General features: G+C 38.4%; 1 protein-coding gene across 17 annotated transcripts in view; it reads right to left on the minus strand.

Moving 5' to 3' along the window:
- Positions 1-24082, minus strand: part of DLG2 (discs large MAGUK scaffold protein 2) — a 1971427-nt gene that overhangs the window by 375598 nt on the left and 1571747 nt on the right. For all 17 annotated transcript variants that reach the window (XM_021102325.1, XM_021102305.1, XM_021102303.1 and 14 more), the window contains one exon: positions 3939-4095. In XM_021102325.1, the coding sequence (XP_020957984.1) occupies positions 3939-4095 (157 nt within the window). The remainder of the gene's footprint in view (positions 1-3938; positions 4096-24082) is intronic.

The following is a 24082-nucleotide window of genomic DNA, read 5'->3' on the forward strand; positions in this document are numbered from 1 at the left end:
ACGGATTCTGTGTTGGGTTCTCAAGCTGCTGAGCCACAACAGGAACTCTAGAATGGTTACTAGCAGTAGTATTGATTGAGTACCTGCAGTGTGACATGCTCTATTCTAAGTATTTTCTCTCCTCTCTTTCCTCAATATCTCTATCTACCTATGCACTCACACACGAAGATACATTGATATATACTTGGCCTTGGCTTTGCAGTTGGTTGAATCCATGAATGCAACATCTGTGGATATGGCGGGCCAACTGTATACGTCATACTATGCCATTTTATTTGTATTTATTTATTTATTTTGGCTGTGCCTGCAGCATGTGGAAGTTCTCAGGTCGGGATCACACTTGAGCCAGAGCAGAAATCCAAGCCATAGCAGTGACAACATCAAGTCCTCAACCACTAGGCCACCAGGCAGCTCCTACACCATTTTATATAAGTGATGTAAGAATAGCAGGTTTTAGTATACCTGGTATGTTCTGGAACAAATCCCCTGTGGATACTAAGGACAACTCTACCTGCTTTCAGGCAGTGAGCATTTTGAGATCAGTTTATCTCATTCATCTTTGAGATTCCAATTCCTAGTACAGAACCTGGCGCATAGCAAGCCATTGATATAATAATTTATCTAAGAAGAGTCTATTATCTGTATAGAAGAATAATTCTGGAAAATAGGAATGGAAATTACACCCCTGAATAAAAAAGTAATAGTCTATTATATGGCTTCTTTCTCTATGAAGATCAGTTGTGAGCAGAGATCTACCTTCCAGCCTTCTTCCCTGGCGATTCTATTTCTCTTCTCTAAACTTACTATGTTATTGTTGGCATAACTTATTTGCAAATTAATCTTATATGACTTATGAATCTACGTACTGAATTTTTACTTAGAATTTTTGTTCTTGTGTTTTCCAGGAAGGTACAGTTTGTCCTTACCTGCCCAGGGCAAGCTGTAGGTACAAAATATTATTCTCTATATTCCATTGTTAATAATTCTATTGTGTAATTTTTCTTTCCACATTGTAATATTCTTTGAGCTTCTCAAGCCTATTTATGCTTTCCTTGTACTGTTAACCAGTGAAATCCTAATACTGAGATTTTAAGCTTGCCACAGTTTATATAAACTTTCACAAGGTAAAAACGAGAAATGTTCCCTTTTCCTTTTCAATTGCAAAAAGCAGATGATATCTTCATTGATGAACTCTCTTTGCAAATGTTTTACATAAAAGAGGATATTAAATTTGAACTTCAGAGATTGTTGTTATGTTCTAAAAATTGTAATCTCTAAGAAAACTATAATTCTGATTGGTTGCCTTACTTACTATGTGGTCCCAGAAATAATATTTAAATAGATACAGCTACTTCTAAAAGCAAAAATACTTGGGGGTTTTCCTGGTGGAGCCATAAAAAGGTTATTAGCTCATCCTTTTTTCTATGATATACATAAAGATTAAAACAAATAAAATACATGGATTAGAGTATTTCTCATTTAAACAGAGTTAGAAAGTCTAATATCTCTATGCCTCAGTTTATTCATCTTTCAAATGAGCATAATAAGGCATAGGACTGTTATAAAATTAGATTAGCTATGACTATGGCTGACTCAAAGGCACCCTGTAAATATTATTATTTTTTTTACAGTTCTGTGTGCTTCTGAGTGTGGTGTGCACACAGAGCTATGTGTACAAAGAAGGTGCAGAATGAAACCTCTGTCAAGGTTTTGAAGAGAGATTGTGTTGTTTGGAAAAAGAACACTGATTTGGGGTCAAGAAACCAGCTTTTGAGTTCAACATCACAATCAGTAGTGGTGGAACTTTGGCTAAATCATTTAGTCATTCTGAATCCTTTTCCCCTGATGTGGAAAGTGAGAGTAATAATGACCTATCCTGACACCTAGAATTTCTTCGAAGATCCTCAGAATCAATGCAGGTGAAAGCGCTTTGTGTCTGGGAAAGCTCTGTGACAACGCGAACGCTGACGGAGAGGAAATGACTGGGTGGTCCCCCAGCAGACAGATTTTGAGCCAGGATGAGGAAGCTATGTAAGTAGGTTCTGAAAAGAATTTTATACTCAGTCTCCTAGTCTACAGTGACTTTTTAAGGCATCACTGTTTTTATTCAGTATTTTTTCATCAATAAACATATTTTGGAGGGACTGCTAGGTACCAGGCACTGTGCTAAATGTTGAAGATCCAAAATCATAAGAGATACAGTATTTGCTTTCAGGGAGATTTTTGCAACTGAGTTGAAAAAAGACAGCTATGTTAACAAATATGGGCAGAGAGGTTTAATAATTTTTAAGCCTTTTAAGTTGTAATCTTATATATCAGTCAAATATAGAAGAAGTAGGTGGGGGCAAGTAGTTGAAAGCATGACATTGGATGGCAGAACAAGGGCCTGACATGGGACTGTACCCTATTTCTCTCATACTCATACTTCCAGACACCTGCTAGTTAATGAGCTCGCAGAAACCTGCATGTGTGGGAGAACCACACAAACACAGGGCCATGCATGCAAACCACTGGACACTTTGCTCAGGCGATTGACTATGTTACACAGGTAAAGTGTGTGTGCAGGGGTGGGAGGTGGAGTGATGGCTGGCAAATGTAAGGTCACTTGGAAAATTCTAGCTATAAATCACAGCTATAAAGCAAAGACAGTTTTTCTCAGTACACAATGAAAACCACAAACTAAATGTTTCACTGAGTGATGAACCATAACCTCAGCCATAAAACTGGGTTCCTGATAGAGTTCTCCTTTAGTATTTGCATGATTACCAAAATTCCAGTATGGCGATGAACAGTCACAATGGATTAAACTACTTCTCTTAGAATTTATCACAGGGAGGTAGCTTGGTGTCATAGAAAGAAGCAGTCAATAGATAATAAAATAGAAGAAAGGACTTGGAGAAGAAAGGAGGAAGAAAAGAAAGATGGAAGGAAAGTTGGTTGGAAGGAAGGAGCAGAGGGAAGAAGGCAGTAGGTGTGATGGACATTAAAACTGAACATTTAAATTCCAGCTCTGACTCTCTCTAGTTGACATGTTACTTAACCTCTCTGAACCCGATTCATGTGGTCACAGGGCAATACATTTCAGAGTGATCGTGAGAACTAAACATTACTTTTATAAAATGCCTGGTAAATAATAAGTACTTATTAACTTGTTGCTAGGAATTCTCGTATTTAGGTAAATGGTTATGCTACCACTTATCAACGTCACAAAATTGTATATAGCATTATTTTATACATTATTCTTATGTAGTTATATGCAATGAACTATATGGATTACAAAGATGCAGTTTTTAGAGTATAGTGATGGATTTGAAAAAAATTTGGCATTATGAAAAATAAGTAGTATACCTTAAAAAAGTATGCTTTTTCTTTTCTATTGGGTGTAAATACATCTCAGAAAATCTATTTTTTTTTTTTTTTTTGGCCACACTTACGGCATGTGGAAGTTCCTGGGCCACAGTTGCAGCAACGTTGGATCCTTAACCTGCTGTGCCTCAAGGGAACTAACAAAATAACTAACTTCCTCCCTCCGTCTCTCCTCTCTCTCTCTTTCTCTTTTCCTTTCTTTTCTTCCTAGAAATTTTTCTTGGCCATTTTTTTTTGGGGGGGGGGCTGCATCCATGGCATGTGGAAATTCCCAGCATAGTGGGACCCAAGCTCCTGCAGTGACAAAGCCAGATCCTTAACCTGCTGTGCCGTAAGAGAGCTCCTCAGAAAATCTAAATGAAAACACTAGTTTTACCTCTGTATTTGAGGGAAGTAGGTAACAAGCATTAAACCCCTGAAAATCCTTTAAATCACATCATATGCCTGCAGTCATGGTACTCTCCTCCATTTTTCTTTCGTAATTAAAGTGCTTTTGGAGTTATAACTGGAATCAACCCTTTGTCAAATGGTGTCAGGCACGCAGGAAAGGAAGATTAAGAAGAAATACTCACAGACAGGATCTGGTCTCCTCTCTGGAGCTCCCCACTCAGGTCTGCTGGTCCACCAGCCAAAATGAAGGATACAAAAATTCCTTCTCCGTCTTCCCCACCCACGATGTTGAAGCCCAGGCCGGTGGAGCCTTTGTGCAGGACCACTTTGCGGGGCTCCCTGTAGAAAAAAAGTAGAGAACACAGTTCATAGGGTGGCCCACTCAAGATTTACGTTGGTTTTCATTGGGATAGATGACACTAGCAGTTCTCTACCTATGAAAGTGGCTCCCCAGATTAATATAAATTTGTATATCAAAAGATGCTAAGGCAGATGTCTGAATTCCTCACTGTAACAAATACCAAAATAGCATGCAAATTTATTCCTTAATTCCAAAACATTTTCTTAAGCTGGACTTACTTCTGATTTTCCTTTGTTTAAAACATCTGTTCTTGTACTGAGCACCATAGCATATTCAATAGCATGGATATATCCAAAAAGGGAGATAATGTGAGGGACAAGAGACAAGGTCAAATAGGCCAGGCCATGAAATACCTTGCATACCAGCTTGTGGGTTTGTTGTTTGTTTGATTGTTTTTGGTTTTTAAACTTTTTTAAAAATTATAGTTGATTTATAATGTACCAATTTCTGCTGTATAGCAAAGTGACTCAGTCATACCTAGACTGAGTTCCTTTCTCATGTTATTTTCCATCATGCTCTATCCTAGGAGATTGGAAGTAGTTCCCTGTGTTACACAGTAGGATCTTACTACTTATGCATTCTATATGTAATAGTTTGCATCTGCTAAACCCAAACTCCCTGTCCATCTCACTCCCTTCCCTCTCCCCCTTCGTAACCACATGTCTATGAATCTGTTTTGTAGATAGGTCCATTTGTGCCATATTTTAGATTCCAGATATAAGGTATTCATCTTTCTCTTCCTGACTTCACTTTGTGTAATAATCTCTTAAGTCCATTGTTGTTGCTGTGAATGGAATTATTTTGTTCTTTTTTATGGCTGAGTAGTATTACATTGCATATATGTGCCACATCTTCTTAATCCATTCATCTGTCAATGGACATTTAGGTTGTTTCCATGTTTTGGCTATTGTGAATAGTGCTGCTATGAACATAGGGGTGTATGCATCTTTTTGAATTATAGTTTTGTCCTGATGTATTCTCAGGCATGGGATTGCTGGATCATATGATAGTTCTATATTTAGGTTTCTGAGGAATCCCCATACAGGAGTTTTTTTTGTTTTTGATTTGCCAAAAGATTTATTATTAAGTCAAGAGACTCAATCACTTTCTCAAAAACAACATTTTGGCTGGCATCCCAGAGATTTGTGGGCCTGGGGCATGCATGATAGTAAGAAGAGTGGGAGAGGGTACTGTCTCTTGCCTTTATGAAGTGGTCTTTGTAGAAGAGGAGACCTTCAATTTGTGGATCTAGAGGGTTTTTTTGTTTGTTTGTTTGTTTTTTTTAATCCATGTACTGATGTACCCTTAGCAAATCTTCACACATTCCCAAGGATGTGGGTGCCCATATGTGAAGGCATCCCCTGGGAACCCAGAGTGGTTGCACCCACTTACATTCCCACAACAGTGTAAAGGGTTCCCTTTCTCCACACTCTCTATAGCATCTGTTATTTGCAGACTTTTTAATGATGGCCAATCTGACTGTTGTCGTACCTCATTGTAGTTTTGCTTTGCATTTCTCTAATAATTAGTCATGTTGTTTCCATTTTATAAATAAGTTCTTTTGTGTCATTTGTTATTAGATTCCATAGATAAGTAATATCATATGATATTTGTCTTTCTCTAACTTATTTTACTCATATGATAATCTCTAGGTCCATCCATGTTGCTGCAAATGGCATTATTTCATTCTTTTTATGGCTGAATAACAATTACAAAACAGAAACAAACTCACAGATTTCAAAACCATTGTTATGGTTACCATAGGTGAAACCACTATGGGGAGGAAAGAATTGGGAGGGTGGGAATAACATACAAACTACTGTATAAAATAAATGATTAAAGAGAACATACGGTATAGCATAGGAAAATCTACTTTATAGTCTGTAATAACCTATATAGGAAAAAAGAATGGATATATTCATATGTATGACTGATTTGCTTTGCTGTATACCTGAAACTAATGTAACACTGTAAGTCAATTATACTCCAATAAAATTAAATTAAGAAATTAGTGATGCTGAGCATCTTTCCACGTGCCTACTGAGCCATGACGGGAACTCCTTGTCTCATTTCTTTTTCTGTTCTTAATTGCTACTTTCATGCTTTTTTGGTCAGAAAAGATGCTTGCAATAATTTCTGTACTCTTAAATTTGTTGGGGCATCTTGTGTCCTAGTATGTGGTCAGTCCCAGACAATGTTCCATATGCACTTGAAAAGAATGTATGTTCTGTTTTTTTTTTTTTCTTTTCTTTTTGGATGTAATGTTCTAAAGATATTAAGCCTACTGTATTATTTAAGATCTCTGTTGCCTTACTGATTTTCTGTCTTGAAGATCTGTCCATTGATGTGAGTGGGGTGTAAATTATCCTAATTTTATTGTATTTCTGTCAATTTCTTCATTTATGTCTCTTAGTATTTGTTTTATGTATTTGGATAATACTATATTGGGTACATAAATGTTGATGAGTGTAATATCATCTCCTTGTATTGATCCTTTTTTTCATTATATAGTGTCCGTCTTTATCTTTCCTTATAAACTTTGTTTTAAGTCTATTTTGCCTTATGAGTTTAACAACCACTGCTTTCTTGTCATTTCCATTTGCATGGAATGTCTTTTTCCATCCCCACACTCTCAAACTATGTGTGCCCTTTGCCCTAAAGTGGGTCTCTTGTAGGCAGCATATTGTATGCTCTTGTTTGTTTTATCCAATCTGTCACTCTGAAACACATCATTCTTGAGTGTTGGTAGCTTTTGTTTACTTTCCTTGGACAAGTCTTTAAATCAAATTATTTGGAAATTTCTCAACTTTTGAGATTTAAATGTCTTTTAAAATAGAATTTTATATTACAGTGAATTATAATGATTATTTTAATAATAGGGACAAATTATAAAGAAACATCTATAAAATGGTGTGCAAATAAAATATCCAAAGCACACTCCAAATGATTTACTTTTTCTAATTTAAACTTCTTATACTAACAACCCATTATGTTAAATGGTAGATTTTGAACAGTTTCCATGTAAGAAATGAAGCAAATGGATTCAGATAAGAAAACAGAAACAGAGTTGAAAATATAGAGAACAAACCACTGGTTATCATTGGGGCAAGGGGTGTGGGAGGGCAAAATAAGTGTATGGGATTAAGAGATACAAACTACTATGTATAAAATACATAAGCTACAAGGATACATTGTACATCGCAGGGAACATAGCCAATATTTTCCAAGAACTTTAAATGGAGTATAACCTATAAAAACATTGGATCACTATGTTGTACACCTGAAACTAATCTAATATTGTAAATCAACTACACTTCAATAAAAAATTACAAATAAAGGGTTTTCATGTATGTTTTTCTTGTTAGAGGATCAAAACTGAAAAATTAGAAGTTCTATTTTTCTGATGCTTAGGTAAGTCAGCTTGTTTAAGCTAGTTACTAAGTTAGTTTATTGTCTACAGGGCTAGTAAACATAAGAGCAGATCTTCTTTTTTAAGACAATTTTTTCTCCATTTTGTTGAGGTATAATTGGCATATAATACTGTATAAGTGTAAGGTATATAGCATAAAGATTTGAGTTACGTGCATTACGAAATATTTAGCACAATGTTTAGTAAACATCCATCATATCATGTAGATACAAAAATAAATAAAAAATAGTTTATTCCTGTGATGAGAACTCTTAGTATTTAGTCTCTTCACAACTTTCACATATAACATCTAGCAGTGTTAATTATATTTATCACGTGGTACATTACATCCCGAGTACTTATTTATCTTAAAATTGGAAATTTGTACATTTTGACCACCTCATTCCCCCTCCTTCCAGCCCTCCACCTTGGCCAACCACAAATCTGATCTCCTTTTCTATGAATAAGACAAAACCTTTTTTTCTTTTTATAGCCGCACCTGTGGTATATGGAAGTTTTTGGGCCAGGGGTTGAATCTGAGCCACAGCCACAGCAACACTGGATCCGAGCCACATCTGTGACCTATGCTGCAGCTTGCAGCAATGCTGGGTCCTTAACCCAGTAAGCGAGGCAAGGGGTTGAACCTGCATCCTAATGGACACTATGTGGGGTCCTTAACCCACTGAGCGAGGCCAGGGATTGAACCTGCATCCTCATGGACACTATGTCAGGTTCTTAACCCACTGAGCCACTGAACTCTGTGAATAAGATAATTTTAAAAGAGCAGTTTAGGGTCAAACAAAATTAAGAGGACAGTACATAGATTTCCCATAAACATCCTGCCCTTGCACATACATAGCCTTCCTCATGCTCAATATCTCCTAGCAGAGTGCTGCATTTTTTACAACTGAAGAATCTACATTATTACTCAAAGTCCATACGGACCCTAGGTTCATTCTACGGGTTTACACAAATGTGTAATTACATGTATGCATCATTAGTGTCATACAAAGTGGTTTCACTGCTCTTAAAATACCCCATGTTCTACCTATTCATCCCCTTCACACATCCACTGACAATACTGATCTTTGTACTGTCTCCATAGTTTTGCCTTTTCCAGAATACCGTGTAGTTGGAGTCAGACAGTATGTAGCCTTTTTGGACTGGCTTTGTTTACTTTGTAACACAGTAATATGCATTTATGATTCCTTCATGTCTTTCTGTGGCTTGATAGCCCATTTCTTTTGAGTGCTGAATAATAGTCCATGGTCTAGATATACCATAGTTAATTTATTCATTCACCTGCTGAAGGATATCTTGGTTGCTTCCAGGTTTTGGCAATTATAAATAAAGCTGCTATAAACATCCATATGCAGGCTGCTGTGGGGACATAAGTTTTCAGTTCATTTGGGTAAATACTAGAAGTGAGATTGCAGGATCATATGGTAAGAGAATGTTTAGTTTTATAAGAAAACATTAAATTGTCTTCCAAAGTGATTGTATTATTTTGAATTTCCGCCCAGGAATGAATGAGAGTTCTTCACTAGCATTTGGCATTGACAATGTTCTAGATTTTTCCCTTCTAATAGCTATGCAGCGGTGTCTCATTGTTTTGACGGAGCCGGTGTCTTTACTACAAGTTAAGCATTTTGTCCATTCAATGGAGAGAGAGCTTAATGAAAATTTAAAACACTAAATTCAGGGAGTTCCCTGGTGGCTCAGCAGGTTAAAGATCTGGCTTTGGCACTGATGTGGCTCTGGTTACAGCTGTGGTGCAGGTTCAGTCCCTGGCCTGGGAACTTCCACTTGCCGAGGGAGTGACTAAAAACAAAAAACCCCAAAAAACCCCACCTAAAGTAAAACATAATTTGCATAAGCTGGAAGAGGGCCTGACTTCAAAAAAGTATCAAAGATTCACTTTAACTGCTCTTAGCGTCTTTCGTTAGAGCCATAAACCTCAGTACTTCATCACGTGTTGCTTTACACTCTTCTCTTTCTGAATGACATGGTATCCTCCCAACCTCACTGTTTTCTCTAGTTCAGGCCGAGGCTCTTTGGAGAGCCTCCTAATTTGAAGATTCTTTGATTCTAGTTTCAATGTTCCAAACACACCTTTCCACTAGAATCTGATTCTCTTCATTCTCTGCTAAAATGGCCCCAGTCACTCTATGCTTCAGTCATATCAAAATCCTATGCTTCCTTGAGTCTGACATACTGCTTTCTGTCTCTACTCCTTGGTTCGGTCATCTCAAAACCTAGTGCATGTGCTATTCCCCTGGCCCTCCAGGTACAGGCAATCACTTGCTCCTTGGGTCCACACTGTGTGTTGTGCACATAACTCTATTGTAGCATTTATCACAGTGGCCAGTGATTGTTTACTCATATAACTTTCTCCCTCAACAGACTGTGAACTCTGGGATTCCAGGTACCAGCACATCCCCAGCAGCAGCAAGATGCCTGACAAACAAGAACCCAGGAAATAGTTATTGAATGAATGAATCAACTCCTACAGTGATTCAGACTTCACTTTACCCTCTACTTAGTAACTATTTATGAGAATATCTTTCCTTTTTGCTAGATTTTAATCAGGGATGGAAAAATATAAGTCCTTAGGGATAGGGCAGGTAACACTAATGAATGAAGCCAACTGAAGTGGGATTGTACCTGGGAATATGTTCCCTCTAAGGGCAGCTTCTGCTCAACTCTGGACAATCGTTCCAAGCAGGAACACTGACTAGTATTGACAGATTCTCCAATTTCTACAGATAAGAATCTAGATTTTATGTGAATCATCCAGAATTTTAAGGTGACAATGATGGAGAATAAAGTATAGTGCCAGTCACACCCACATATTTCTGTTGTGGATCCAGCAATGGGCTGCCAATGAGATGCTGCACTGTTTGCAGTTTAATGGGACACTTGATGGCTACACATTTGTCTCCTCCATGATGCTCAGTGTGGTACTTGGCCTGTGATAAGTAATTCTCTGTAACTTTAAGCTGATTTAATATTCCACACTCAGTCCCACCTCTGTCCTTCCAAGTTCTCTCATGCTTCATGCTGAAATATCATTTTATCTTTTTTCCCTTTTGTCTTAATTTTTACTTTTATGTTATACCTGCTCAAGGGCAATTTTCTTCATGATGGCCCATTCCCAAATATCTTGAGCCACAGCTCTCACTTCTGCCTTGGCCAATGACTTTGGGTCTGCTGAATGTAACACCCTGCATTTCTATGCACTTTTCCATGTATGAGGGCATTGTGGCCTCCGGAGAGATTATAATCTCTTGAAGATGTGGTGTCATGGTTTACATTTCTAGGTATCCCTCGTATACCCAGAAGAGTGCTCAGTAAACACCTGATAATTGAATCAAGGAGCACACACCACCAATTTATAAAGAATTGACCCAAGGGCCCACTAGTAGTCATTATTACACAGGATTACATATGAACAAAGGAAAGAAATTCTAACTCTTGTTCCTCATTCAGGATGCAGCTCAAGGATCAGAATCTGGAAACTGTCCCTCACGCACTTGCTTCAACCGCATAGAGTCTCTGATGGGTGTCTTCCTAGCATTTTCTCCATGTATCCATCATTATGCTTTGACACCGAGTTGGCAAACTTCTCTCCCTCTCCAGCTAAAATAATCATCTTGAAACCCCGGAACCTGTCATTTGATTTTTGTCCCCAATATCTGGAACATAGTAGGTGCTGTCTACTAATTTTAGCTTGCGCATTAGATTTTAAGTTGTAAGCTGTAGATGATGCAACCTAGTTATTCATTATATCTATATCTATCTATTAAAAAAAACCCCATGTATCCACTTCAAATACATATTTTGTGTATCCAAACTTTCAGTAAATATCTATGGAGTACTGACTTTGTGTCAGACACTGTGACTATAAAGAGCCTGGAGTGGGAGGAACCACATAGTTATAAGAACCCATGAATGAGACAAGTGCTAGGGCAGGAACTTGGGTACAATAAGTAAAACCGCCAAAGAGCAAAGAGCCACCAGTCTTCTCCTAAAAAGATTTAGTCTTTTCATCATCACCTGGATGAGATATACTGTACTCAATTATTTTTATTTTAATGTGATATAAAAAGCTTTTATAATTATAAAGACCTTCGGAGTGGATAAGCAATGAGATCCTGTTGTATAGCACAGGGAACTATATCTAATCACTTGTGATGGACACGATGGAGGATAATGTAAGAAAAATAATACATATATATATATATATATATGCATGTATAACTGGGTCACTTTGCTGTACAGTGGAAATTGACGAAACACTGTAAACCAACTATAATGGAAAAATAAAAATAATTTAAAAATAAAAATAAAAAAAAATTAAGCAAAACCAAACCAAACCAAATCAAACCAAACCACGCAAACCCATGGGTGCTAAGCAATTGGGGAGATGCCAACCTGACTTGCCCCCAGCTGTTGCAGAATAGCAGCAGCAGCATTTGTTTAGCTGGAATATGGAGGATGCTCTCAGCCAGCTGGGATATGTTCAGCAGAGGGAAGCAGGGTGCTATGGGCTATTTTTTTCTCCTAAACCAGATGGCTTAAGAGTGGTCAGGATTCAAAAAAAGAAGTGACTACTTAAACCTGAAAGCTTTCTCAGGGTCATTAGTGGGATGCTTCTTAAGCTTTGAACCTCTGAGGTATGTGAAGTCTAATCAACTGCCAAAACATCCATGGTGAGAAGTAAGCTATGAAAGTATTTCTGGTCATCTTTCAAAAATACATATCTGACTCTAATACTGTCTTGTTCAAAGCCTTCCAGAGATCTGTATGCCCTCAGGTTAGAGCCTAAACTTCTAAGCATATAGAAAGTTCCCCATCCTTTGACTTTGAACTACCTCTCTAATACCTAATGGCACCATGTCGCCTTGCACCACATGTTCCAGCCACACAAAACTGCCAACCACAACCACAAATCTTTCCTTGCATTAGGTTGTTCCATGTCTTATGGTCTCTGCCCAGGCTGTTCTCCTACTCCGGGCTGTTCTCTTTGGCTAGAAAGATGCCTTCTCCTGCATCCTCATCTCTATAATGAAATTATACTTCTACTTTGCCTTCAAGGCTGAGGCCTGGTGCTATCTCCTCTCTGTTTTCTTATCCACCCTTGCCTCTAGAAGAACTGATCACATCTTTTTTGAAACCACATTATATTTTCATTGGTATAACCACTATTGTTGCCTTTACTGTTGTGAAATTACTTTGATTACCTGTATATTCTGTGAATCTAATGGTCCTGAAGGATAAAGACTATGATTTATTTGTTTCTATAATGTTGGGAAGTAGTATGGGCTGAGCCTACAAGACACACACACAATATATATATATATATTGCATGAATAAAGAAAAAAATAAGGGGTTGGTGAAATGATAGTGAATTCTAGTTTCATCTCTCTAGTAGTGTGAGAGAAGTTGGGCATGTCCTCTGTAGGGCGACTTATTGCTTAAGTAATAACTTGTAAGGGAATAATATTTGTGTTGAGGAGTGCTAAAATTCAGAGTAGACAATGATCTAGAAGCATCTAGAAAAGGATTAGAGTACACACAGAGATTCTATTTCCAGCCATTTGGCAGATTAGATGTCCTGAAAACTTCGCTCATTACAAAGCAGCTAAAAATTCTGAATACAACTCCTATATAATACTTTAAAATGACTACTAAGCTTGCAAGTAAATCTTTAGAGGCCAAAAAAAGAAGTGAAGTACAAGTTCAGAGAAGAAGGCAAGTACTGAGACCAGTCGTGAACTGAGAACTTTTGCAGGTTCCAGGGTCCAGAGTTGATTGCTTCATGGAGAGTTGGACTGCGTGGGCTCTGAGGTGGGGGTGAGATCAGAGACCACTGCACAAAATCAGAACCCTGAAAGGCTACACCCTAAACAAAAGGAGGAAGCACAAAAATGTTAGCCCCGTGGCAATGTCAAGGATACGTATGTGACCTGACCTTGGCTCAAAGACAAAGGGTCTGTTTTATCAAGGCATATTAAACAAGGCATGTTTGAATGAGGAAGAAGTTGCTCTCTAGGAATAGAATGCACAAACCTATATACATTGGGAGAAGAAGGGAAGGGCAAAACTTCTTGTGCGCTAAGAGAAGGATTTTGGCAATGTAGCTCCAGGATAAAGGGGCAGAGGTGCCCTCCAGCTCTGGCTCCAAGTTTCTGATATAAACGTGTTAGCTGGTGGGGGTAACCCACAAGATGGGTTCATGTGACTGTCCTAGTTTAATGACAGCAGCCATTCAGATCATAGGGCTGGCTGATTTCCTTCTCTAAGAGTCTAGGCTCACCAAGCCACATGCTCATTAAAATACGTTTTTTCCTAATAGAAGGGACTGTGCTAAACAGCACATTCTGTTATCTTGACCACATATATGTCTTACTGTAAATTCATAACTTGGCATCAAGGCAGACAAGCTTGGCTGCCCCTGGAAACACTGACAAAAAGTGAGTTTCAGAGCGTGTGGTCTTAAGGCCTAGATTTAGTACCATGATAACCCAGTAGGGGACTAACTGTCTGAGGTCATGTGTAAGGAGACAGCTAGTCTTCCTGAGCCCCCTCTTCTTTATTTCTCTATAAATGCAGCTGTATTCATGTGAGCAATGTTGTTAAGGAAAAAACAGTGTTGGGGGTCAAAGAAAGTTTTCATCAGGATGGGAAAAAGTATATTAGTTTAAGAGTGAACAGGGGGCACTGTGAAGGTGATGGCTTGGCGTGCAAACCACAGAAGGCTTCAAAGCTGTGGGTTGATTATGACTGAGGTCTTCTATCCAGATGATCTAGCTCGTCAGAAGGCTAGTGCAGTGAATTCCTCATATTCAAATAATTAGTTAACTTGTCCAAGAGGTCAAAGAATCAGTCCAGGAGATTACTGGACATCATGTACATTTACAAAAATAAAGTTTTGTTAAACTGCTGTTATGAGGCTACGTTAAGATAGTATGTAAGAAATCAGGCATCATAGAGGAAGACCTATGTCTAGACTTTCTGCAGTAGAGAGTAGGCTGACTTCAGCAAAATAGTTGCTGCACAGATATTGAGTATGTACCAAGTAAACTGTGGTTGTTACTGTGTAAGACAAAAGGAATTCCACTCGATGGGGATAGTACAGTATGGCCACTGGAGCTAGAGAGATGTAGGCTTAAGGACAGTCCTATCAATTAATAGCTGATTCACCTTGGTGGAGTTTTTTGAGTCTTAGTTTTTTCAGCTGTAAATTGTGAACAATAATATATATGTATTTGGCAGTTTGAATTGAAATAATATAAAAAGTACTAGGATCATACAGAAAGCATTCAGTAAATGCTAACTTAATTCTTTTCCCTTCAGGGAGTTACCATTTCTGGAAAACAAATAGACATCCATAATATAATAAATCACCAATGCAAGGCCATATATGTTAACTACCAACTGAGTATTGTGGATAATAAATCTCAGTAAGGAAAAATGATTAACTCATAGAGAAGACAGAATCTGAGCTAGATCTTTTAAAATATAAATATATATTATTATATATTTATACAAATATATATATATACACACACACACATACATACACATACACACACACACACAATTTTTTTTTGGCTGCATCTGAGGCATGCAGAAATTCCTGGGCTAGGAATTGAACCTAAGCCATGGCAGTGACAATACTGTATCCTTAACTGCTAGGCCACCTGGGAAATCCCTGAGCTAGACCTTGATGGATGAGTAGAAACTAGTTAAGTGGAAAGGAAAGGAAATGCTGTTGCAGTAGATGGCATGAGCCCAGGGCCAGAGGGGAGCATATGTCAGATGTGTCTGGAGAACAGGGAGTGTCTCACCCTGAATGGAGTGTAGGATCTGTGTCGAGGAAAACTGGGAGACTGAGGCAGATTGCAAAGGAACATGGATGCCAAACTAAGAAATTCAGACTTTATATTTGGATACCATTCAGGCACTGAATGTAGTAACTTCTGTTTGTAAGCCTCAAGTGTTTATGTCATGTTGTACCGTGTCCACTACCTCCCAAGACTGCCTGCAAGGAACTTAACTGGACATTATAAAGGTCTCTAAAGACAACCTTGCTTGCAAAGTGAGGGGCTTCGTTTGAGGCTGTAACATATGGCCTGGGATTTAACTGCCAACATCTAGTGTGTACTCTTTGTAAAACTCTCTCTTAGCTCTCCTCCCTGGAGAAAAGGTTTTGGAATTAGTTACGTGTCTGAGACCCCATATAATATCCTTAGGAAAGGAATCAACTAGACAAATGAAATAATTTTCTTCCCGCAAACATAAATCAACTATAGATTTGCTTCTATCTAATCTTGATTAGCTTGAAATATTTGGAGTTTTTACCTATTCCTCAAATATAATAATGCGATAACCATGTTTCTCAATTTGCTTTTGTCTAAATTTCTCAAAAAAGGCAAACAAGGAAGCAGTTAAATTTTTCTCTCACATATGTTCTCACTTTTCATATTCACACCTCCTAATCATCATCTCATCTCCAAAGCAAATGAAAGCAGATTATCCCTGTTGTTTTCCTTTATATCAAAATATTTTGGCTGAAAACTTCCCTATTAGGTTGTCTGCACCAACCATGATGACAGGTATTTGCTTCTGCTTCCTGTTGCATTTTTTGAATTTTTAAAGAGTAGCTAATTGCAAAAGGAATACTTTTAGCAATCTTGTTAAATAAAAGATAACCATTGTACAGAGTTAATTGTATATAGTTGCATATTTGCCCTCAAGTTTTCATGGCTGGTGAAATATTGTTTAAAAACATTATGAGGGCTGGGGTATAAGCAAAACTAATATTTTATAATCAGATTAGAGAAAATCCTGCATATTCTTCCTTAAAGGCAAAGCACATTTTAGGAAAGATTTTTTAAATTGTCTTTTGAGCTAGTGCTCTATGGTATTATGGAATTCCAATTAATTACCCAATGCTCAAATCCTCTGCAATTAATGTGATATGGGGGAAGTGGCTTGGGTTAACCAAACAAAAATTTTTTGGATTCAAGTTTTATAGGTCTTCTCTTGATTAATTTGGATACAGCCATTTTACTGTAGGAAAATTTTAGACTGAAATTTGTTTCCTACTTCTGACTCCAACATTAACCCTCAGTGTCCTTGAAAACAGCCTCTTTGAAGAACATTTTCCATTTTGTGTGATAGAGGGCGTGGTGAACTGCCATGAATCCTTCCATTTCTCACATTACACATATTTGCTTAATGAAAACCAGAAATGGCATTTCCCACTTCTAAAATCACAATTCCATTTGATTATTCACTATATATTCAATAGTCACCTTGATGAGAGTAAAGAGGACAGGAATGGCTTTATTTTTAGTTCCTCTCCAACTTGACCTCTCTTTAGCTTTTGACACTATAACCTTTCCTCTAGGTCAGTACTGACAACAGAACTTGCAGTGAGAAGGAAATGAATGTTTCCTGTGTGTGTTGTCCAGTATGGCAGCCTCTTGCCACATGTGTTCTTATGCACTTGAAATGTGGCTAATGAGATTGAGAAACCTAACTTTTCATTTTACTTAATTCTAAGTAATTTGCATTTAAATAGTCACATGTATCTAGTGGCTACCACAGCAGACAGCACAGGGCTAGAGTCCTTTCGTCATATCAAAGATAACTCATTTTGTTGTTGTTGTTTTCTCTTACCTCTCTGTTCCTTCTTAGGCTGCTTAAAGGGCTGGTTCCCCTTATTTATTTGACGTTAATAAGTGGTATTTCCAAAAATTGTATCCTTGGCTGCCTTCTGCTGTCATGCCTTTCCTCTAGCTCTTCCCTACAGGCAACTTTTCTTCCTTTAGGGCTCATTTAAAAAAATTATTTTTACTTGTTTCCATTACGGTTGGTTTACAGTGTTCTGTCAATTTCTACTGTACAGAAAAGTGACCAAGTCACACATATATATACATTCTCTTTCTCACATTACCTTCCATCGTGTTCCATCATAAGTGACTAGATACAGTTCCTTGTGCTATACAGCAGGATCTCATTGTTATGTACTTCAAATGCAACAGTTTGCATCTACTAATCTCAGACTCTCAGTCCATCCCACTCCCTCCTCCCCACCCCTTGGCAACCATAAGTCTGTTCTCTATGTTTATGAGTCTCTGTTTTGTAGATAGATTCATGTGTGCCATATTTTAGATTTCTCATGTAAGTGATATCTTATGGTATTTGTCTTTCTCTTTCTGATTTGCTTCCATAGTATGATAATCTCTAGCTGTATCCATGTTGATGCAAATGGCATTATTTCATTTTTTAATGGTTGAGTAGTATTCCAGTGTGTGCATATGCACGCACATGTGTGTGTATATGTGTGTATACATTCCACGTCTTAATACATTCATGGGGTAAGTTTTATAACAGGTAGGAGAGCCCTGATTTGATACAGAGAGGTGGGAAGTAGGAGAATGTTTAATGCATAAGGAAAAGCATGCATGAAGGAAATGAGAGAATATGTGGTTTTTGGAGAAAAGCAAGTATTCTTGCTCCCCAAGAATGGAGGGTCCTAGTACGGCTGTGGTGACGACCTGGAAGCAGAGGGCAGACCTAGAAGATGCTCTTAGATAGGTAAGGAGACACTCTATTCTCAGTTCTCAGGAGAGCAGCGTGGAGTACTTGCACATATCTCCATTCATTTAACAAAAATTTACTCGGCAGCTGCTGGGCCAGGGACATACCAAGCTATGCAAGACACATTTCTGTTCCTGAGAGGTTTACCTTCTGTGTTATGGGTTGAGTTATGTCCCCCCACCCACCAAAAGGTATGCTGAAGTCCTGTCAGTACCTCAGAATGTGACATGATTTGGAAACAGGGTCATTGTAGGTGTATTAGTTAAATTAAGGTGAAGTCATACGGGGGTAAGGCAGGTCACTTCTCCAAGCAGACAGGTCTTCTGATAAGTAAACGGGCGTGTGAAGACACAGGGACACAGAGCAAGAATACCATGTAAAGATGGAAGCAGGCATAGGTGTTATGTGTTAACTACAAGGCAAGGAATGTCCCAGATTGCCGGAAAACCACCAGGAATGAGGAAGAGGTGAGGAAGAATTCCCATACAGGTTGCAGAGGGAACACAACTCTGCCAACGCCTTAACTTCAGACTTCTAGCTTCCAGTATTGTGAGGCAATGTGTTTCTGTTATTCTAAGCAACCCAATTTGCGGTAATTTGTTATAACAGCCCTATGAAGCCATACATGCTAGTCGGAACTGCATGAGCCAGTGCAAGACTGATGTGAGCATAATCTGTTAGGCAAGGGCAGGTCACTAAGGCTGATCCAGTCCCCGTAACTGCTGTCACTTTAGAAAGTGCATGTGAACTAAAAGGCTGGTGATATGAGTAAAGGGTCATTACCACCAGCTGGCTGGGCAGTGACCTTAGTATTCAAATGGCAAGACTTCTCATTAAATTCATCAGTAGAATTCCAAAAGTTTTCACACACTTAAGACATCTGTGTAAGAATTACTGTAGAAAAACATGGCAAAGCACTAACACGAACACATCATGACTTATTAGGAAATTTAATTTTTAAAAATAATGTATAGGGAAACACAAACACCTCACTAACCTTTAGCTGTAGCTGCACCCTTAAAAATTTTTCTCTTAAAAGAAACATTCAGCTGTTCTCTTCTGTGGGGGTATGGCAGGTGTTAGCTTATACAAATGTCCCTATAGCTTTTTCCTGCTATGGTTCTGTTTTCTGCTAATTCCTGGGGAAGCCTTACATAACGATTAGTTGAGCCCTGATCTTCTGATTCCTTTTTTATTCCTCATCAGGTGAAATATTGGCAGATCATTGCCTCACATCATGGTTTTTCCAAATGAGAAATTTCTTTCTTTTGCTGACCTACTTCTGCCCAGACACATGCCCTTAGAAATACAGATTGATTCCAAACCTTCTTGTATATGGCATTCTTGAAGTTACTCATTAACCCGTTTTTTTTAGTCATGATAACATCTGAAAGCCAACTTGGGATATTGATACTAACACAGAGTGATTTTAAAAGAATCATAAACATTTTCTTCCATGAGCAAACATGTGTGGCCTCATCTCCTGGGATACCCTCAATATGTTCTCAATTCCAATCACATTAACACTCTTTGATTTTCTCTGACTTACTAGTTTTTCCTCAAACACCCGATTCTTTCCCTCCCTTGGTTGTTGCATGTATGGTCTTCTCCACCTACAGCTATGAGCTTCTTCCTTCCCCTCTGTATGCTTGGGAAGCTCCCCCTCCTTATTCATGACTGCTTGAATATTTGCTCTCCTTAGCTCTGCAGCACACTAGCTCTTGTAGGGTTCCATTGCACCAGACTCATATGGACTATCCTAATCTTCATACTTTACCTCTTTATCCTTTTAATGAGAATCTGTTGAGAGTCCACTGTACTTCAGGAGGGCTTTTGCAGGGCTAGGACTACAATTACAAAGCAGGCAGTCTCTGCCTCCCAGAACTGGACAATATAGTGGCAGATTAGAATAATAAACTGGAAATTTAAACCAGTAAGCTAAGATTGCAATCTTCTACAATGATAATAATTTATTTGCATGCTTGCCTTTTTTCCACTTGACTCTGAGATTTTTGAGTGCTATGTTCACTTTGCGATTTAGTGTCTGGCATCCAAAAATTGTGAGCCTTTTCTCTCCTCTGTTCTTGTGTTCTGGATATCTGGTAAAACACCTGGCACAAAGAACGTGCCCAGGAATGACTGCAGAAGGTAAACTTAGCAGTCTCAGTGTGAATGAGTTGATCCTAAGAGCTGGTTATGATAAAAGGCAGATTGCCTCACTGGGAACAAAAAACAAAGGGAGGGTGGCTAAGGGATGAGAGGACTGGGCCTAGAAGGGGTGGAGATGAGGCACCCCAAACACTCCACATGTCCATCTGCTGAGTCTGACTTCTGTTTTACGAAGGCCAAACTAGAACCCTTCCCAAGCTTGAACTGCTACTTAAGATTATGCTGAAGAAATTCCTGTTGTCAGACAAGACATGGCTTCATGGGTATGTCACAGGGTAAGCACAATACAGGGCAAGAAGCTTTCTGATATTTTATACCCCTTCCCATCATCTTTCTCTTAAAGGGACTCCTTTTCCCCCATATCACTCCTTCTACAAGCAAAAGAAGCCCTACACAAACAAACAAAAACAGCAAGAAAGAAAAAGCTCTAAGTGAATTTTTCATTTTCATCCTGGTACATCTCTATCTATAGTAGGGTATTCAAGGAGCTTAACTCACAAACTCAGTGTATGACTCACTATGATGCCACACTCTAGCTCAATTTGAACTGGCTTTTCGGGTGCTTGGATGTGGCACTTAAGCCATAATCCTTACCCCTTAGCACTAAAGTCAGACATTTCTAGAAGAGTCAACGTATCTCATTTAAGCCTCAGATTGAGGGTAAAGCAGCTAAGGCATGGGAAAGGGAAAAAATAATAACCACAGGAATGAGAACTCTTTTTCATCCTTATTCTCCTCTTCAAAGAGAGGAATACTTGGCCAGGACATTAGGAGCCTAAATTTTGGTCTTGACTTTGGTGTGGCCTTGAAAAAATTTCCTGCCTGCCTCTGGCCTCAGATAGTTTTTTTCCATATGGAATGCAGATGACTTGACATGACAATATTTTAGATATTTGGAAACTCTAATTTTCATATTAACCCCCTTTCCAACAATTAAGGAGAGCAAACAAATAAGCTAAAATGAAGATAATATTACAAGGCAACTCCTTCAAAGATGGGCGTTTTGCTGACAGACAAGGTCAGGTAGTGATAATGATACTGCCTTTTACAAAAATCACATGTGCTATTAAAGATAAGACTTGACCTTTGATGGCTGTGACTTGATTCTATGCCAAAGGTAAAAGGTACTGATGTAGCTTCTAGTGTTTCCTATGGCCCAATCATCATTTGTTAGCATATATACGTATCTGTATGTAGAGAAAAATCCTACATACAGTGATCTGGCACTCCTATAGCTTTGTAAACTGGAGCACATTCAACCCACTTAAATATGTCAGGAATTACACAATAGAATTGGTAAGAGGGAATAAAACCACTCCCATCAACCTTGGTCTTTTTCATACCAGAACATAATACGAACTTACTATTTGGTTAGTGAGAGGAGCTTTAGTTTTAAATTATAATCACTAATGTTTAATAAGACCTATGGCTATTTAAAGCTTATAACATCCTTTCAAGTTAAGCATTATTTCCCTCATTCAAAGATGAGAGAAGAAAGGTTCAGGGTCTTGTTCAAGGTCGACCCATTAAAAGTGGCAGCAGCAGCATTCATACTCCTAATCGCCTACAAAGCCTTTGCTTCTTTACTACCTTATACCTTGTATGATCAGTTGGTCTTTCTCCTCTAGCAAAAAAATGGCTTGAAGCCAAAAAAGTGAATCCCAGATTCCTTAGATCACAGTAGGACCAGGAACCTTAACAAATCATTATTTGTTCAACATTGTCCATGCTTGGGAGTTTGCTTCCTAACTATGTGATAGGATAGATTCTAGGGGCCATCCTTAGGAGTTTTGCATCTAAAGCGGAGAGAATCTCAAACATGAAACAAGATAAAAACTACAAGCATTAAGTTGTGTGGCAGAAATTTAATCTGTTATACAGGCAATCAAGAAGGGATCCTAGAGGTATGTGTGTACAAGTTTCCTATAAACCCTTTTAATATAATGGTAATCAATGGAGACCCAGGGTAGGGAAGGAGTATCTGCGTGTGTATGAGCGTGAGCTGGCACACAACTGCACAGGCTCTGGTCTATCCTATCATGTGTAAGATAAGGAGGTGAACTCAGGTGACACTATACTGAAAAGTATCCTTTTTTCATCTGCAACTCTTTCAGAAAGTTTGTCATTAAGAATTACATTTCTTTGGGTCTAGAAGGGTGTTTGAACTCTTGGTGTCTCTTTCTAAATGGGCACACGCTCTCTTTTTCCTTTGTTTTTCTACTGTGTGCTGTGTTCTGTCTTCCATGCTGTTGACACATGAGAGGCGCACGGGAAGTGGTTGTGAAATGGACAATGCATAGAGAATTCATTTGGTTGTTAACTGATTCCTGGTGTGGAGCAAGAGGGCAGAGGTTTTCACACATTAGAAAGAAAAGATGCAGATGGAATACAGGGAGGAAAGAGAGAGAGTGCTCATTCCTATTATGCTAGGATATATACATGTTTTTCAAAAACCAAATTCTCAAAACATTCTTATGAAGTAGATATTAATCCCTTCTCTATAGATGAAAGAAACAGAATTTTCAGTAACAGCTCAAGGTGATGTAGCTAGTAAGAGCCAGTTTTTAAATGAAGGTAGAAATAAATCACAAGGCTGTGTTCTTTAAATTACGCCAGGCTGCTATACCAAGGAAAGGGACTTGGGGACAAGCAAATATCTCAGAGGTGAAGAAAAAGCACTGTAAGCGGAGAGGTGTTTACACATTTTAATATCATGCAACATTGAGACTGAAATGCAGTTTTCTCATCAATGTGCATAGTTAATGCTCTACAACAGAGGGATTATCTATTTGCAAAATGGAATAGGCTGTGAAAAGCATAGTTCTCTTCCACACTTCCATGTAGCTTTTATAGACCTGGAGAAGGGAAAATTTCCAATTCTTGAAACCAGCCCATGAGGAACCTGAAAATTCCTCAGTCTGCAGAGGCTGCTCTTTTCCTTTGGGGTTTGGGTCACTTAATAAAAACTCACTGGACCCATATCTGAAAAGTACTACTAGTTTCCCCCAAATCACATGCTTGTTCTTTGTCCTGACATTCCAAAGACGTAAGCTCAGTGAGTTACTGCAATTTTCAACATTCTGTCATCCCCACTAGACTGTGTGTTCCTCAAGGGCAGGAACTGGGCCTTTTTCTTCCTGATTTTCTCAAATGCCTAACTAGAGTGTCTGGCACATATTGGGCATTCAGAAAACACTTAGTTGAATGGGAAAATAAATGAGAAGTTCATCAATCAAATCACTGACTAACTGAATGAATGGATGAATGGTGCTTGTCTCCTACACAAGTCTTCTCGAGCAGACTGATTTTTCCATGTAACAAGCAGACGTCCCTACCAACTGTGATCCATCAGCCAATAAAGGTTGCTGACCCACATCTTAAAAGCATACTTCAGTGGAGTAAACATTTATCAGAACTAGAAATCAACAGAGAGATTAAATCAAGGATAAAGACTACTGACTGTTTTTCTGGTAATAGAGGGGCATCTGGCTTGTGCCATAGGATATAGACGGGCTCTTTCTTTAAACTCTTTTATAATTGGCCAGGAGAAGGAAGCAAACAGACATCCTGATGAAATTTGAGGGTCTCTGAGGCATTAGCAATGCATGCAGAGAAGAACACCAGATTCAGTTTGGATATATAAAGATGGATGTTTCAAGATGAGTAATCTAATGAAGGCTGGCAAATGATACTCGAAGCAATCCTCTTTATTTCCTGCCCTGTGCAGCCAAGCCACCTTCCAGGTCACAAGCAGGCAAGGTAAAAAATATAAT

The sequence above is a fragment of the Sus scrofa genome, chromosome 9, assembly GCF_000003025.6.
Source record: "Sus scrofa isolate TJ Tabasco breed Duroc chromosome 9, Sscrofa11.1, whole genome shotgun sequence".
Lineage (NCBI taxonomy): Eukaryota > Metazoa > Chordata > Mammalia > Artiodactyla > Suidae > Sus > Sus scrofa.